The 19445-nt window shown below is 43.1% G+C and overlaps 1 protein-coding gene across 3 annotated transcripts in view; it reads left to right on the top strand.

Annotated features, from left to right (window-relative positions):
- Nucleotides 1-19445, top strand: part of IPO9 (importin 9) — a 185059-nt gene that overhangs the window by 71782 nt on the left and 93832 nt on the right. For all 3 annotated transcript variants that reach the window (XM_054025480.1, XM_054025477.1, XM_054025479.1), the window contains 3 exons: nucleotides 14032-14132; nucleotides 18512-18570; nucleotides 19169-19320. In XM_054025480.1, the coding sequence (XP_053881455.1) occupies nucleotides 14032-14132; nucleotides 18512-18570; nucleotides 19169-19320 (312 nt within the window). The remainder of the gene's footprint in view (nucleotides 1-14031; nucleotides 14133-18511; nucleotides 18571-19168; nucleotides 19321-19445) is intronic.

The raw sequence follows: 19445 nt of genomic DNA on the forward strand, positions 1-19445 counted from the left end.
AGAGGATTGGGCCAAAAGAAATCTAATGAGGTTTAACAAGGACAAGTGCAGAGTCCTGCACTTAGGATGGAAGAATCCCATGAACTGCTACAAACTAGGGACCGAATGGCTAAGCAGCAGTTCTGCAGAAAAGGACCTAGGGGTTACAGTGGATGAGAAGCTGGATATGAGTCATCAGTGCCCCCTTGTTGCCAAGAAGGCTAACGGCATTTTGGGCTGTATAAGTAGGGGCTTTGCCAGCAGATCGAGGGACGTGATCATTCCCCTCTATTCGGTATTGGTGAGGCCTCACCTGGAGTACTGTGTCCAGTTTTGGGCCCCACACTACAAGAAGGATGTGGAAAAATTGGAAAGAGTCCAGTGGAGGGCAACAAAAATGATTAGGGGGCTGGAGCACATGATTTATGAAGATAGGCTGAGGTAACTGTGATTGTTTAGTCTCCAGAAGAGAAGAATGAGGGGTGATTTGATAGCTGCTTTCAACTACCTGAAAGGGAGTTCCAAAGAGGATGGATCTAGACCAGGGGTAGCCAACCTATGGCTTGTGCTCCAAAGGCGGCACACAAGATGATTTTCAGTGGCACTCTCACTGCCCAGGTCCTGGCCACAGGTCCAGGGGGTTCTGCATTTTAATTTAATTTTAAATGAAGCTTCTTAAACATTTTAAAAACCTTTATTTACTTAACTAAACTATTGTATGTAATATATTAGAGACTTATAGAAAGAGACCTTCTAAAAACATTAAAATGTATTACTGGCATGTGAAACCTTAAATTACAGTGAATAAATGAAGACTCGGCACACCACTTCTGAAAGATTTTGTGATTTTGTCCTCACCCACAACTATTTCACATTTGGGGACAATATATACCTTCAAGTCAGCGGCACTGCTATGGGTACCCGCATGGCCCCACAATATGCCAACATTTTTATGGCTGACTTAGAACAATGCTTCCTTAGCTCTCGTCCCCTAACGTCCCTACTCTACTTGCGCTACATTGATGACATCTTCATCATCTGGACCCATGGAAAAGAAGCCCTTGAGGAATTTCACCATGATTTCAATAATTTCCATCCCACCATCAACCTCAGCCTAGATCAATCCACACAAGCGGTCCATTTCCTGGACACTACTGTGCTAATAAGCGATGGTCACATAAATACCACCCTATACCGGAAACCTACTGACCGCTACACTTACCTACATGCCTCCAGCTTCCATCCAGGACACACCACACGATCCATTGTCTACAGCCAAGCTCTAAGATATAACCGCATTTGCTCCAATCCCTCGGATAGAGACAAGCACCTACAAGATCTCTCTCAAGCATTCTTAAAACTACAATACCCACCTGCTGAAGTGAAAAAACAGATTGACAGAGCCAGACGAGTACCCAGAAGTCACCTTCTACAAGACAGGCCCAACAAAGAAAATAACAGAACACCACTAGCTGTCACCTTCAGCCCCCAACTAAAACCTCTCCAGCGCATCATCAGAGATCTACAACCTATCCTGAAAGATGATCCTTTACTCTCACAGATCTTGGGAGACAGACCTGTCCTCGCTTACAGACAACCCCCCAACCTAAAGCAAATACTCATCAGCAACCACACATCACTGAACAAAACCACTAACCCAGGAACCTATCCTTGTAACAAACCCCGATGCCAACTCTGTCCACATATCTATTCAAGTGACATCATCATAGGACCTAATCACATCAGCCATACCATCAGGGGCTCGTTCACCTGCACATCTACCAATGTGATATATGCCATCATGTGCCAGCAATGCCCCTCTGCCATGTACATTGGCCAAACCGGACAGTCTCTACGCAAAAGAATTAATGGACACAAATCTGACATCAGGAATCAAAATACTCAAAAACCAGTGGGAGAACACTTTAACCTGTCTGGTCATTCAGTGACAGACCTGCGGGTGGCTATATTACAACAGAAAAACTTCAAAAACAGACTCCAACGAGAGACTGCTGAGCTAGAATTGATATGCAAACTAGACACAATCAACTCTGGTTTGAATAAGGACTGGGAATGGCTGAGCCATTACAAACATTGAATCTATCTCCCCTTGTAAGTATTCTCACACTTCTTATCAAACTGTCTGTACTGGGCTAGCTTGATTATCACTTCAAAAGTTTTTTTTCTCTTAATTAATTGGCCTCTCAGAGTTGGTAAGACAACTCCCACCTGTTTATGCTCTCTGTATGTGTGTATATATATCTCCTCACTATATGTTCCATTCTATATGCATCCGAAGAAGTGGGCTGTAGTCCACGAAAGCTTATGCTCTAATAAATTTGTTAGTCTCTAAGGTGCCACAAGTACTCCTGTTCTTCTTTTTGAGGATACAGACTAACACGGCTGCTACTCTGAAACACTTCTGAAAGGTTGCCGACCCCTGATCTAGACTGTTCTCAGTGGTACCAGATGACAGAACAAGGAGTAAAGGTCTCAAGTTGCAGGGGGGGAGGTTTAGGTTTGATATTAGGAAAAACTTTTTCACTAGGAGCGCAGTGAAGCACTGGAATGGGTTACCTAGTGAGGTGGTGCAATCTCCTTCCTTAGAGGTCAGGCTTGACGAAGCCCTGGCTGGGATGATTTAGTTGGTGTTGGTCTTGCTTTGAGCAGGGGGTTGGACTAGATGACCTCCTGAGATCCCTTCCAACCCTGATATGCTATGATTCTATGATATCATTGCTGTACTCCAAATGAGTGGCTCAGAAAAGCTACAGTCATATCTTTTGTTCCTTTCTTTCTTACCCTGGTAAATTGTTCAACTGTGTCACATGCTGTCACTAAGTGCCTGACCAATTTTGATTTAGGCTTTTATAAGGTGTCCGGGATAGTGACAGACAGTGCAACATACTGTACTCGTGCATATAATCAGGTTCTACAGGGGCTGCTTCCTAATTTGGTAAATGTAACATGCAATAGGCATATTGTAAGTCTGGCTAGAAATCAGTAGCATGTTCGTTTTTCTAAAGTGGATACATTCACTGCTGCAATGAAAAAAAAACAGGGCCCAGCTCGTAAACTGCATTTCAAGACTTACTTTGCAGGAAAAACAATTTAATCCCGACCAAGTGCCTCAGTATCCAGAACCACAATGGAACTGGCGCTTTGAAGCAGTTCTTTACCACGCTGACTACTGCGAGTTCATTGAAAGTTAAATTGAGATTTCACCTGACACTCAAGTAATGGACAGGCTTATCTCACTTTTAAATGTCATGACTTTGCCACTTGACATGCAGTTCATTGCTTGGAATGCCAAACCATTGATGAAAACCATTAAATCTTTTGAGATGTATTCTGTTTTTATCCATCAATTGTATAACACTGTAATGGATTTGACACACTCGGCAGACTGCAGTGCAAAAGAAAAGCACAGCGAAGATGCAGAGTGGAATGCATTTTTAAAAGGAGTATTTAAGAAAATGGCAGACAAACTGAAGGAATACTACTGCAACACTGAGGAACATGTTGCCAAACCAGCTTGACGAGGACCAAGGTTCATGCAGCACAGACTGTCATTTATGAAAGCAGTTTGGGTATTTGATGTGAAACAAGTGAATATATTATCAGAGCAGGTGCTCCCTCTGGAGGAAATCCCTATGTTTGGCCGTGAAGCTAAAGCACAGCTTGCCCCATATACATTTTTTGCAAGTGAATGTGAACTAAATGATCTTGGAGAGTTTTGGGATTCACCTGCAGTTGTACAGCGTTTTCCACAGTTAGTTATAGCTTTGCTATCTCTGCTACCAATCTTGTCTAATACTGAACATTCAGCATGCACAGAATCTCGGTATGGACAAATCTTCACAAAACAAAGATGGCATGAAGGAGACCACTGTAGCATGTTGTACTGCACTAACTTTCAATGCCGGTGCCACCAGACTCTTTGTTGTTTTTGTAAAATGTAAAAGGCTAAAGTGACTGGACTTGATTTCTACAGCAGTGGTGTTAAGACTCTTTGTGCATTGGCCTGCTAAACCCAGGGTTGTGAGTTCAATCCTTGAGGGGGCCACTTAGGGATCCGGGGCAAAATCAGTACTTGGTCCTGCTAGTGAAGGGCTGGTCTTGATGACCTTTCAGGGTCCTTTCCAGTTCTATGAGGTAGGTATATCTCCCTATATATATTAATATATTGTACTGGTCACTTTTTTGTATGACTGTAATGTAGTTGCAGCAAAACATCAGGTTATCCAAAAAAAAAAAAAAATGCATAGGCATAACGCAATACTTAAGGGTTTATATTGTTCCAGCAAATTTTTCTTAAACAAATAGGTCTACTCTGGCTTTTCCAAATTATCACAATCAATAAAGGTCCATTATTACTTTTCCGCTATTTTCCATGTCTTGTCCACAACTCAGCCACAATTGTGTGACAATTGTCCTGCAATTCAAGTACCCATGATCTAATTTTACCCTGTGCTTCCCCTGAGACAGTCAGGGCTACTAAAGAACAAGATTATCTCCTCGTTACTGTCTTCTCTCGTGGTGTTCTCTTTGGGAAAGTGAAGTTGGAGTAGGAAGGTTTATGCTTAGTTTTTGAAATTTGTGACATTTGTGGGAACTCTCTTATCCAGTAATGAGTTCCATTGGCAATGGTGTTGAATGACACAGGCAGATCAGGATGTTGCATACAGCTGCACCAAGTTGGTGACAGGGCCAGGAATAGAACACAGAACTTCTGATTCCCATCCCTGTTTCTGTAGCTTGGGGATATTTGGTTTTGAAAGATAAAGGAGAGAGAATGGGGTCAATAAAATGAGACAGAGAAGACCTGTCGGAAGTTCCAGTTTAGCCTGTCACGAAATTATAAGAACAAGGAAGGAGTGGGGTTAGTATGAACTATAGAAACTAACCGTTAGGTTCTTTAAATCATAAAATCATAGAAGATTAGAGTTGGAAGTGACCTCAGGATGGAGATTGCACCACCTCCCTAGGTAACCCATTCCAGTGCTTCACGACTCTCCTAGTGAAATAGTGTGTCCTAATATTCAACCTAGACCTCCCCCACTGCAACTTAAGACCACTGCTCCTTGTTCTGTCATCTGCCACCACTGAGAACAGCCTAGCTCCATCCTCTTTGGAAGGTAGTTGAAGGCTGCTATTAAATCCCCCCTCACTCTTCTTTTCTGCAGACTAAATAAGCCCAGTTACCCCAGCCTCTCCTCATAAGTCATGTGCCCCAGCCCTCTAATCATTTTTGTTGTCCTCTGCTGGACTCTCTCCAGTTTGTCCACATCTTTTCCGTAGTGGGGGGCCTGAAACTGGACGCAATACGTGAGATATAATCACTTCCCTTCATCTGCTGGCAATGCTCCTACTAATGCAGCCCACTATACAGTTAGCCTCTTGGCAACAAGGGCACACTATTGACTCATATGCAGCTTCTCGATCACTGTAATCCCGGGGTCTTTTTTTGCAGAACTGCCTCTTAGCGAGTCAGTCTCCAGCCTATAGCAGCTGATGGGATTCTTCCGTCCTAAGTGCAAGACTCTGCACTTACCCTTGTTAAACCTCATCAGATTTCTTTTGGCCCAATCCTCCATATCATTAATAAAGATGTTGAACAAAACCAGCCCCAGGACCGACCCCTTGGGCACTCCGCTACCAACTGGACGTTGAGCCCGACGATCTGGCCAGCTTTCTATCCACTGTATAATCCATTCATCCAATCCATACTTCTTTAACTTGCTGGCAAGAATACTGTGGGAGACTGTATCAAAAGCTTTGCTAAAGTCAAGGTATATCACGTCCACCGCTTTCCCCATAGCCACAGAGCCAATTATCTCATCATAGAAGGCAATCAGGTTGGTCAGGCATGACTTGCACTTGGTGAATTCATGTTGACTGTTCCTGATCACCTTCGTCTCCTCCAAGTGCTTCAAAATGGTTTCCTTGAGGACCTGCTCCATGATTTTGCCGGTGAGTGAGGTGAGGCTGTAGCTCCCCAGATTCTCCTTCTTCCCTCTTTAAAAGATGGGTACTATATTTGCTTTTTTCCAATCATCCATGACCTCCCCCAATCGCCACAAGTTTTCAAAGATAATGGCCAATGGCTCTGCAATCACATCAGCCAACTCTCTCAGCATTCTTGGATGCATTGCATCTGCCCCCATGGACTTGTGCGTATCCAGCTTTTCTAAATAGTCCTTAACCTGTTATTTCACCACTGAGGGCTGCTGCCCAGTGCAGTAGTCTGGGAGCTGACCTTGTCTATGAAGACCGAGGCAAAAAAGTTCATTGAGTACTTCAGCTTTTTCCACATCATCTGTCACTAGGTTTTCTTCCCCATTCAGTTAAGGGTCCCACACTTTCCCTGACCACCTTCTTGTTGTTAACATACATGTAGAACCCCCTCTTGTTACCTTTCACATCCCTTGCTAGCTGCAACTCCAGTTGTGATTTGTGGCCTTACTGATTACACCCCTGCATGCTCGGGCAATATTGTTATACTCCTCCTGAGTCATCTGTCCAAGTTTCCACTTTTTGTAAGCTTCCTTTTTGTGTTTAAGCTCACCGAAGATTTCCTCTGTTAAGTCAAGCTGGTCGCTTGCCATATTTGCGATTCTTTCTGCACATCAGGATGGTTTGTTCCTACGCCCTCAATAAGGCTTCTTTAAAATACAGCTAGATCTCCTGGACTCCTTTCCCCCTCGTATTAGCCTCCCAGGGGATCCTGCCCATCAGTTCCCTGAGGGAATCCAAGTCTGCTTCTGTGAAGTCCAGGGTCCGTATTCTATTGCTTTCTTGTCTTCCTTTTGTTAGGATCCTGAACTCAACCATCTCATGGTCACTGTTGCCCAGGTTGCCACCCACTTGTACTTCCCCTACCAATTCTCCCTGTTTGTGAGTAGCAGGTCAAGAAGAGCATGGTCCCCAGTTGGTTCCTCCAGCACTTGCACCAGGAAGTTGTCCCCAGTGCTCTCCAAAAATTTCCTGGGTTGTCTGTGCTCTGCTGTATTGCTCTCCCAGCAGATGTCCTGGTGATTGAAGTCTCCCATGAGAACCAGGGCCTGTGATGAGGAAACTTCAGTTAGTTGTCCAAAGAAAGCTTTGTGTCTACATCATCCTCCGGGTGTGGTGGTCTACAGCAGACACCCACCACGACATCACCCTTGTTGTTCTCGCCGCTAAACTTAACCCAGAGACTCTCAACAGGCTTTTCTCCAGTTTCATACTGGAGCTCTGAACAATCATACTGCTCTTACATACAGTGCAACTCCTCCACCTTTTCTCCCCCGCCTGTCCTTCCTGAAGAATTTATACTCCTCCATGACAGTACTCCAGTTATGTAAGTTACTCCACCAAGTCTCTCTTATTCCAGTCACATCATAGTTCTTTGACTGTGCCAGGACTTCCAGTTCTTCCTGCTTGTTTCCCAGGCTTCTTGCATTTGTGTACAGGTAGCTAAGAAAACCAGCTGATTGCTCTGCTTTCTCAGTATGAATCAGGAGGCCTCCCTGTTGCACCCTCCTCCTTGTGTTTCCTCACGGTATCCCACTTCCCCACTTACCTCAGGGCTTAGGTCTCCCTCCCCTGGCGAACCTAGTTTAAAGCTCTCCTCACTAGGTTAGCAAGCTTGCCTGCAAAGATGCTCTTCCCTCTCTTCGTTAGGTGGATCCCATCTCTTCTTAGCAAGTCTCCTTTCTGGAACAACATCCCATGGTCGAAGAATCCAAAGCCCTCTCTCCAACACCACCTGCGCAACCACACATTTACTTCCACCATTTGATGGTCCCTACCTGGGCCTTGTCCTTCAACAGGGACAAGAACACAACTTGCGCCTCAAACTCCTTTATCCTTCTCAAGGCTGATTCCCCACTCTGGCACTTCGAGTGCAGAAGGTGGGGGCCTGGAAGGATTTTAAAAATTTATAATTGGCCGCACCAGACTGGTATTAAACTCCCAAAGTTATAGCTTCTCTCTGACGTTGGATGGGTAGATGCTGCCAGATATGTGTGTGGGGGGAAAAACCCCCAAACACCTCTTTTGAGAACCCAGGAAGGAACACTTGGGAATTCCTTACTGTGGGGTACCCTCAATTCCTTTCACCCCACCTCCGGGGAACAGCTGAGAAAAAACAAAGGAAATCAGCGGTTGCCACCAGCTAATTAAACAACATATGCACAAATCTCTTAGGGACACACAAATCCAATTCTGTTCTTAAAAAAAAAAAAAAGCAACTTTTACTAAAAACAAAGAAAGGAAATATATTTGGAACTTAGGCTTTTACTAGATTTAAAAAACCCACTTACAAAAATTAAACATCAAGAATAACCTTCTTGAGGTCCAGCTTAAAGGTTACAAGCAAAACAAAAAACATTTGGGGTTAGCAGAGAGGAGTCCACAAGCTAATAAGAAATAACCCTAATTGCATCTTTCTAGACATTCCCTGATTTACTTACATATCTGGGGTTTCAGATAAGTAGGTTTGAGGTATGAATTGATGCTTTTTCATACCTGGTTTTAAAGCTGCTTACCGCATTGCTGCTCTGTCTCTCTGCTCTCCGGAGAACAACAACAGACACAAAGGGGAAGATTTTTCCCCATTAAAAAAAGCCTTCCCATTGGCTCTTTTGGTCAGGTGCCCACTCCCGTTCCTTTACCTGGGTGTGTTGTTTTTTTTTTTTTTTTTTTTTTTTTAAAGACCTTTACAGGTAAAGCAAGCAGAGAAAAGCCACCATTCTGCACTGCCCTCTCTGATTCTTCAGCATGCTATCCAGAAAGTCTTCATTTTCTCTGATGCAACACAGAGTTGATTCTTGGGTCTCTAGTCCTTTAACCTTCTCTTCCAATATGGAGACCAGCTTGCACTTCATACAGACGAAGTCACTTCTATCTTCTGGGAGAAAGACAAATATGGCGTATCCTGTGCAGATCACAACAGCTGATCACTTACTATCCAGATTGTCTTCCTTCTAAGAGCCTCTTCAGGTGTTGTATTTACTGCTCACAGAAATCTGAAAGGCAAAAATGCTGTGGGAACTCCCCCCAGGCAAACTCCCTCTGTTGATGTCTCCTCGGTTCGCAGCAAGGAGATAGCAACAACTGTTTCTAATGTTGGATTAAAGGGTTCCAAATCAGCCATCTCTTATAGTCGCTCTTAGCTGTTCAGGCTGAACCATGAGGGCTACAAATAAAACTTTTGGAGAATTTTCAAGTAAGTCTTTAATAAGTAAATTTATAATTTTAGAAAGTCTCCTTTAAGAAATTGTTTTGTGTTTCTAGCTTTTTTTGGATCCCTCCAAGCAGATTCGTGAGTTTCAAGATTTGAAAAGATTTACTTCTAGATAACCTTGGAATCTTCTTATATAGGTAATCACCTGTCTGTATGCCACTCTGATACCTAGAATGCCTGGAAACCGCTACAAGCATGTTTGAGAACTTTCTGTTCAGAATATCACTATGTTCAATCATCACTGGAATTCATGGTCTGTTACAGCAAAATGTTAAGTTCTCAGCCATTTTGACTTTAGGAATTACTTGTATGATGTACAGCAACTGTAAGGCATGTATCTATGCCATGCCAAGAATCCTAGACCATTGGGATATCAGCGGTAACTCCACCAATCATTTTTGTTGCTCTACAGCTAAATTGCATATTCCCTTGGTTGTATGAGGGAGATTGCACAGATGTTTGATTACTTGGCCCAACTGCCACACCCAGGTGACACAAAATACCCCAAATACATGTAGCCTCTCATCACAGCACACACCTTGCATTCTCCACCTGCAAATATCAGTAGTGTCCCAGAACAACTCCAGACACAGCTTAGCACAAATCAACATGATCTCCCAGCACAATACACATGCTCACTCACCCTTACTCTCACTTACCATAAACTTGAGCAGCAAAGCCAGGGGTCATCACTAGTAGTACATTTAAGGAACTGGCTACATTTAAAAAGTTTAAGGTGTTAATTTTTTTTGACCTATTAGTCATCACCATTTCTAATTATACTGCAGTGTTCATTGATAAATAGGGTTTGTTGTCAGATGGCTACTCAAGAATCTAAGTTTTCATATAACAAGATTGTTTGTATCCCTCATGGTTGAATATTAACCTGAGAATGTGAATGCAATTTGTTGCAGTGTTGTCCACAGACTCAGAAAGACCATCTGAATCAATAGCTGAGAGTCTTAATGATTTACCCTATGCAGGTTGTTGATTCAAAAACCTAAGGATGACAGTTTAAATATCACGATTGTTAATTATTTCACTGCAGATTAGCTGACATTTCTTGCAAAAATAGTCTGATAAATGGGTTTGAAGCATACAAAGAACATAATACAAGGGATTTTGGGTGCAATATACTTAGTATGCAGTAACTTACATCACGAAGGCTCCAATTAAGTGACATTTTCAAAGTACCATCAGAGTATTACTGTAGTATTTCTTTACTACCACATGAAATCTAAAAAAGAAGATTTAGACATTCATGGTCCAATTGAACGTTAAGGTGGTAGGGAAAGTTATGCTTATGTTTTTCTTACTGTTACCTGGAACAGATTAACTGATTAATGCTAATTCTCTCTCCTTCTCAGTTTTTGTATGTAGAAAATCAGGTAGTTTCCAATATTTTTGGAAAGATTTCAGCAGCACTACAATTTGTAGACATACTGTTGAGGAATAAAACACATTAACCAGTACCTGCCAGAACTCTTTTACTGAGAATATCTGGCTTTAGCACTCTATGCTGCTACTGTTTGCTTACGATCGTGCCCACTATGAGCTAGGCTCTTTCCAGACATTTGAGGATGTTCCCTGTCCAGTATATAACAGGATTTAGGGGAAAGGAACAAAAATGGAACACCTGCTCCATCCAACCACCCCTTCTCTCTGTCCCCTGACTGCCCCCAGAACCCTGCCCCTGACTGCCCCCTGCCACCCCATCCAACCCCCCCTCTCCTTCCTGACTGCCTCCCCCCCCGGGATTCCTGCCTCCATTCAACCCCCCTGTTCCCCGTCCTCTGACCACCCCGACCCCTATCCACACTCCCATCCCCTGACCATCATCCTGAACTCCCCTGCCCTCTATCCAACTCCCCCCCCCACTCCCTGCCCCCTTACTGCGCTGCCTGGAGCACCAGTGGCTGGCGGTGCTACAACCGTGCCGCCCACAGCACCAGGACAGGCAGCCATGCCTTCCGGCTGGAGCCAGTCACGTTACAGGGCAGCAGAGAGCACCGTGTCAGGCCTCTGCTCTGCAGCTGCGCTGCCTGACAAGAGCTCGCAGCCCTGCTGCCCAGAGCATTTCGCTGGCGTGAGCTGAGGCTGCAGGGGAGGGCGGATATCAGGGGAGGGGCTGGGGGCTAGGCTCCCGGGCCAGGAGCTCAGGGGCCAGACAGGAGGGTCCCGTGGGCCACATCTGGCCCATGGGCCTTAGTTTGCCCACCTCTGAGCAAGAGGAAGGAGATCCCCTCTCCCCACCCCTTTGCAGGAAGGCAGAGCAGAGGCCAAAGAGCAGAGCAGGAGAACAATGGGGTGTCAGGTGGATCTGTTAAGAGTGGAGCTCACAGATACAACATTCACACACACCTGGGACAAAAGAGACAGAGAGAGAGAGAATGTGTGTGCCAAGATGGCTTCTCCAGTTGTATACAGTAGAACCTCAGAGTTATGCACACCAGAGTTACGAACTACCCAGTCAACCACACACATCATTTGAACCAGAAGTACACAATCAGGCAGCAGCAGAGACAGGAAAAAAAAAAAAGGTAGATACAGTATAGTACTGTGTTAAACATGATAAAGGGAAAGCAGCATTTTTCTTCTGCATAGTAAAGTTTCAAAGCTGTATTAAGTCATTGTTCAGTTGTAAACTTTTGAAAGAACGACCATAATTTTTGTTCAGTTATGGTGTTCGTAATTCTGAGATTCTACTGTAGCTGACTTGGTGGTGTCCAGTTTGAACTCTGTCTTAACCATTGCCCCTCTTTGCTACCCTGAGGAGGGAGGGATAGCTCAGTGGCTTGAGCCTTGGCCTGCTAAACCCAGGGTTGTGAGTTCAATCCTTGAGGGGGCCACTTAGGGAACTGGGGCAAAAATCTGCCTGGAGATTGGTCCTGCTTTGAGCAGGGGTTTGGACTAGATGACCTCCTGAGGGTCCCTTCCAACCCTGATATTCTATGATTCTATGACTTTCAGATTCTGTTTTCCAGGTGACTAATGTATCGTTACCTTGTTTTGAAAATGCTGCCTGGTGTCACTGCAAATACTTACAGGGAGCATTGCACCCTGAAGGAGTAACGGACAGATCTCCCATAGGGGTCTGGCTTGGCTTGGCTGGATTCAGTCCAGAGAGCCATGGAGAGAGAGTGGGATTGACAATGTCCAATGGCACGATTTCAGAGTCTTGGAGGATGCAGGCCTGCCCTGGGGGGAACTGTGTGGATCTCGGCACACTAAAGGGGGGAGGATGTCACTCCCAAGGGACTGGTTACAGGCAGGGACATGGACCAGACAGGGAGAGATACAAAATTGACAAGAAGCTACTTTGTGGTTTAAATGATTTGCACTGATGGAAAATGGTGGATTTACGAATTTAATAATGGAACGTAGACATAGGTAGTACAAACTTCGTAATGCTTCATCCTTGACTTCTGGCCTAACTGAGGAAACATTACAAAGTTTATGTATTGATTAATCTTAGTCTGCAGTGGTCAATAAGGGTTTGGTCTCCTGAGCAGTTACAGCATCAGGAAAATTATTATCAGTGTCATTAGAATGAGAGACCTGAGGAGTAGATGAGAAAATTTGCAATTTACCACAAGTTCCCTTTTTAACAAATCCACTAAACTCCCACAAACACCGAAATACAACAGCAGATAGAGAGAGAGTGAGTGCAAAATGTTTAGCCCTATGACTGTGATCACTCACATTTCCTGCTGGGAAGCCTTCCCCCTTGTCTTCATTGTTACAGTCACCAGTGGATTTCGTTGTGGCATTTCCAAGGCATGCAGGCTGGGATACAGTTTTTAAAGGTGTTACACTGTTGCCCACTGGGGTTCATATCTATTTATGGAGGTTTCAACCCCATTTCCTTATTTGAACTTCCACACTTAACTATGTTTGGGGTGCCCTATTTTTCATAAGTTAACTTGTTAGTTCCCCTTATACTCATTACAGTTTACATTAATCAGTCACCATAACTTGATGCCTATAAAGTAGAACCCTGTTTATTTGACCCTCCCTTAATTGGCTCTCTGCATTTACTGAACACCCAGGACTCCACTTTTGATTATTTTATCTGGCCCTGGTCCCAACTAGACCAGATAAATGGGTTCTACTGTATTTGCAAAAATCTCCAAAATACTTTAACTGGTACATTACTGTATATATTTCCTAAATATCAGCAGTTAATACATCTATTCATGTGACTGTCTTATCTTGTGACATAGTCATACATAGGCTGATGTGAAAAGCTAACCAATCTTTAGATCGGAGGCCTTGTTTGGATAAGTTAAATATCTTGCCGGTCTGAGGCATGTAGGCCCAGTATTACAACATTAGTTAATGTTTATATTTCACTTCTACATCCTGAATATACCTGATAAGTTTTATCCTTGGCTACAGATCTAAAGAGGATCAATCCCTGTGGGTATCAGCAGTTCAGGTTCTGATACCCTGTATCTCTGACACTGACAAGGATGCAGAGTTAGAGGTGGTAGTTGACGGAAAAGCCATCAGAGGGTAACCAGTGGCCTGAACCATGTTTAAAATAGTGATCTAAATGTGATAATTTTTTAATCTGTCTGCATCAAATGGCTTTTTATTGTGCTTATTTACCACAATATCTCAGCACTAGCATACTATTAAAATCCTCTTCATATCCTATTCTCCTCTGAGCCTTTCAGTCCTTGCCAAAGAGCAAATGTGAGCAGAATATTTGAGGTTTTTGAAGGAAGTATTTTGCCAAGGTGACTTGTTCTAACTTCTTTAATCTGATACATTGAATGAATTTATCAATGAATTGTTCCATTGATGTTTTTGTTTTCCAGGCCGTGACAGCCCTAGTGAAGAACTATCCTAAACACATGGTTTCCTCCATGCAGCAGATCCTGCCGATTGTTTGGAATACACTTACAGAAAGTGCAGCCTTATATCCTTTTTCCTAATGTGTGTGGTTTAAAATAGAAAAAAAGAGCTCTTGAGGCATCTCATAAGAAGAAAGCAATTGTACACAGATCTTGTGCACAGATCTTGTACATAGCTGTAGGCAAATTGAAAAGCAATCAGTTTATCATGACAGACAGGAAACAAAAGAAACAATTGGTTACATAAGTCTCAAATAACTTACTGCCCTTACTGTGTTACCAACTAATTCATAGATTTTTAAAACCAAAATGGACCATTGTGATCAATAGTCCAAGAATTTCACCCAGTAATTCCTGCATCATGCCTGTTAACCTGTGGTTAAACTAGAGCATTTCTTCTAGAGCTGGGGGGTCAAAGTAATTTCCTAAGGTGTGCCTGATCTAACACCTTGCTACTTAGCTCAGGCCAATTTTGCTAGATTACTCTACTGCAAACCTGGTTGGTCTTTAAATTCATACTAATGTTACTCAGTGGGATTGGACCTACCTTCATGTAGGTATGAGGAGGGGACCGTGAGAATTAGATTATGGTCATTCTAATTAAAAATAATAATAATAAAGGGCTTGTCTACATGGCCCCAGAGTTTGCACTATGGGGCTATGATTTGTAGAGTACTGCACTCTATCTCCCCTGTGTGGACCCTGCTGGTGTGTTCTAAGTGTGCATTGATGTAATCCTGTTTCAAACACAACTACATCAATGGATGCTAGCAGGTACTACATGGGGATTTAAAGCACAATGCACTGATGTGCTCTCAAATCACACCCCAGTAGTGTGAATTCTGGGTCTTGTGTAAACAAGCCTGAAGTTTCATGGGAAGTCTGTGGCAGGATGGATTTGATTTCATAGAATCATAGAATATCAGAGTTGGAAGGGACCTCAAGAGGTCAACTAGTCCAACCCCCTGCTCAAAGCAGGACCAATTCCCAGCTAAATCATCCCAGCCAGGGCTTTGTCAAGCCGGGCCTTAAAAACCTCCAAGGAAGGAGACTCCACCACCTCCCTAGGTAACGCATTCCAGTGTTTCACCACCCTCCTAGTGAAATAGTTTTTCCTGATATCCAACCTGGACCTCCCCCACTGCAACTTGAGACCATTGCTCCTTGTTCTGTCATCTGCCACCACTGAGAACAGCCAAGCTCCATCCTCTTTGGAACCCCCCTTCAGGTAGTTGAAGGCTGCTATCAAATCCCCCCTCATTCTTCTCTTCTGGAGACTAAACAATCCCAGTTCCCTCAGCCTCTCCTCATAAGTCATGTGTTCCAGACCCCTAATCATTTTTGTTGCCCTCCACTGGACCCTTTCCAATTTTTCCACATCCTTCTTGTAGTGTGGGGACCAAAACTGGACACAGTATTCCAGATGAGGCCTCACCCATGTCGAATAAAGGGGAATGATCACGTTCCTGGATCTGCTGGCAATGCCCCTACTTATACAGCCCAAAATGCCGTTAGCCTTCTTGGCAACAAGAGCACACTGTTGACTCATATCCAGCTTCTCATCCACTGTGACCCCTAGGTCCTTTTCTGCAGAACTGCTACCTAGCCATTCGGTCCCTAGTCTGTAGCAGTGCATGGGATTCTTCCGTCCTAAGTGCAGGACTCTGCACTTGTCCTTGTTGAACCTCATCAGGTTTTTTTCGGCCCAATCCTCTAATTTGTCTAGGTCCCTCTGTATCCGATCCCTACCCTCTAGTGTATCTACCACGCCTCCTAGTTTACTGTCATCTGCAAACTTGCTGAGAGTGCAGTCCACACCATCCTCCAGATCATTAATAAAGATATTAAACAAAACCGGCCCCAGGACCGACCCTTGGGGCACTCCGCTTGAAACCGGCTGCCAACTAGACATGGAGCCATTGATCACTACCCGTTGAGCCGACGATCTAGCCAGCTTTCTATCCACCTTACAGTCCATTCATCCAGCCCATACTTCTTTAACTTGGCAGCAAGAATACTGTGGGAGACCGTATCAAAAGCTTTGCTAAAGTCAAGGAATAACACATCCACTGCTTTCCCCTCATCCACAGAGCCAGTTATCTCATCATAGAAGGCAATTAGGTTAGTCAGGCACGACTTCCCCTTCGTGAATCCATGCTGACTGTTCCTGATCACTTTCCTCTCCTCTAAATGTTTCATAATTGATTCCTTGAGGACCTGCTCCATGATTTTTCCAGGGACTGAGGTGAGGCTGACTGGCCTGTAGTTCCCCGGATCCTCCTCCTTCCCTTTTTTAAAGATGGGCACTACATTAGCCTTTTTTCCAGTCATCTGGGACCTCCCCCGATCGCCATGAGTTTTCAAAAATAATGGCTAATGGCTCTGCAATGTCACCCGCCAACTCCTTTAGCACCCTCATGTCTCCTCTGTCTTCTCTTATCCAGACTCAACAAACCCAGTTCTTTCAATCTTCCTTCATAGGTCATATTTTCTAGACTTTTAATCACTTTTGTTGCTCTTCTCTGGACTTCCTTCAATTTGTCTACATCTTTCCTGAAATGTGGCACCCAGAACTGGACACAGTACTCTAGCTGAGGCCTATTCAGCGCAGAGTAGAGCAGAAGAATTACTTCTCATGTCTTGTTTACAATACTCCTGCTAATACATCTTAGAATGATGTTCGCTTTTTTTGCAACAGCATTACACTGTTGACTCTCATATTTAGCTTTTGATCCACTATGATCCCCAGATCCGTTTCCACAGTACTCCTTCCTAGGCAGTCATTTCCCTTTTTTTATGTGTGCAACTGATTGTTCCTTCCTAAGTGGAGTACTTTGCATTTGTCCTTATTGAATTTCATCCTATTTACTTCAGACCATTTCTCCAGTTTATCCAGATGATTTTGAATTTTAATCCTGTCCTCCAAAGCACTTGCAACCACTCCCAGCTTGGTATCGTCCCCAAACTTTATACATGTACTCTCTATGTCATTATCTAAATCATTGATGAAGATCCTGAACAGAACCAGACCCAGAATTGATTCCCCCCACTCATTATGCCCTTTCAGCATGACTGTGAACCACTGATAGCTACTCCCTGGGAACGGTTTTCCACCTTATAGTGGCTCCATCTTGGTAGTATTTCCCTAGTTTGTTTATGAGAAGGTCATGCGAGACAGTATCAAAAGCTTTACTAAAGTCAAGATATACCACATCTACTGCTTCTTCCCTATCCACAAGGCTTGTTAGCTCTCTTTTACAGGGTATCAGGTTGGTTTAACACTATATGTTCTTGACAAATCCATGATGACTGTTACTTATCACCTCATCTTCTAGGTGTTTGCAAATTGATTTCTTAATTATTTGCTCCATTATCTTTCCGGGTACAGAAGTTAAGATGACTGGTCTGTAATTCCCCGGGTTGTCTTTTATAGTTGGGCACTATATTTGCCCTTTTCCTGTATTCTGGAATGTCTCCCGTCTTCCATGACTTTTCAAAGATAAATTCTCATGGCTCAGATATCTCCTCAGTCAGCTCTTTGAGCAGTCTAGGATGCATTTAATCAGGCCCTGGTGATTTGAAGACATCTAACTTGTCTAAGTCATTTTTGACTTGTTCTTTCCCTATTTTATACTCTGATCCTACCTCATTTTCACTGGCATTCACTATGTTAGACGTCCAATTGCCACCAACCTTGTTGGTGAAAACCAAAACAAAGTCATTAAGCACCTCTACCATTTCTACATTTTCTGTTATTGTCTCCCCCCCACCCCATCATTGAGTAATGGGCTAATCGGAACATCTTGTGTTCTAAAATCTTGCTGCTATATGTTGGATGGTGTATACAGCTACGTTTAGGAGCATAGAGGATTAAAAGGAGTAAAAAGAATTGCTAGAAGGTTTTAGCTTCACAGAATGGTGTTTTGGATGTCAGTATCACTAAAATATTTTCTAGTGGATCACTCTTAATTTGACTTGTAACTTGGATCTTTCTCTTAGACTTTCTCCCCTTTTTTTGCTGGTGTAAATTTTCAGTTAGAAACCAAACTTTCTGCCCTGTGGTTCCATTGATATTAAAATCTCATTAGTGAGAATGAAGTTTTAGATCATACCTTCTCTCATCCACACACTATCCTCAGTGGATTTTTAAACTGAATCAAAAGATGTCATCTGAAATCTGTCAATGAACATAATTATATTGTCTGTCTTTAACAAATCTACTTGAAAAAATTAATACAGGTTACTCTTGCTTTTATACATTTCATGTTTAATTATTCTACTTGAAATACAATGATGACTTTTTGCTGTAATGTGAAAACTTATTTGCTTTAGGAAATCATATAAAGACTTAATAATTTGAGTGGGTTTGTTACTGAATAGAAGCAATCCTCTAATAATGTGTAAGCTAAATGGTTGCTCTTATTTACTTAACTACTTGCTATACCTATGTGAGAACAGAAGTGAATTATACAGAAGAGGTAGAGGACCCTGTGGATTCTGATGGTAAGTGATAGTAATGATACACTTCTGTTCTCTGTAGGGAGAGAGTAGGGAAACGCATCTAAACAAGTACTGATTTCAGAACAATGACCTAGACAAATTTGTATTCCTGTTTCTGTATATACTGTTCGCTTATATGCAACTGTGGTGGTGGAGTGGGGTTTGACGTTCTGTGAGTTACACCAAAGGATTCATTGATTTTCCAGCTAGCATTGAAGAGTAAGGCTATTGTTAAAGGGACACTGGTTACATTCTTTTAAAAATGCAATCATTTCCTTGTCTGTTAGAAAATCCCTGGCCATATGTGTAATTTTTATCTCCTTGGCCATGAAGAACACAGGACTTCTGTCAAAACTGGACAGTGTTGCCACTTAATCATTCCAAGAGGGTGCTATGAAATGCAAGGGGTGGCAGGCTTCTCCTAAGGTGGAACAGTGTTGTCTCAGCAGTAGTCCCAGCTCTCACTACCCCAGGAGCGAGACCAGAGATTATCCTGCCTGACCTGTTAACAGACTGTAATATTAATATTTGCCAGTCATTTATGCAGGTCCATGATTTGACACAGTCAGTTGTGAAACTTTCCCCTTGTTTCTTTGTTCAGGTGAAGTGTTGGGCTTTGAAAACCTAGTGTTCAGCATATTTGAGTTTGTACATGCCTTGTTGGAAAATCACAAATTTAAAAGCACAGTGAAGAAAGCTTTGCCAGAGCTGATATATTACATCATTCTCTACATGCAGATCACAGAGGAGCAGGTAAGTGAACATGTAGAAAGTAAAAGAGGCAAACAATGGAATCCTGTTCACATGAGAGATTAAACTAGCAGATGAAGCACTAGAAAGGATTTAGGTGGGAAGGAGTTATGATTAAGGCTATTTTT

The sequence above is a fragment of the Malaclemys terrapin genome, chromosome 4 (genome assembly GCF_027887155.1).
Source record: "Malaclemys terrapin pileata isolate rMalTer1 chromosome 4, rMalTer1.hap1, whole genome shotgun sequence".
Taxonomy (NCBI): domain Eukaryota; kingdom Metazoa; phylum Chordata; order Testudines; family Emydidae; genus Malaclemys; species Malaclemys terrapin.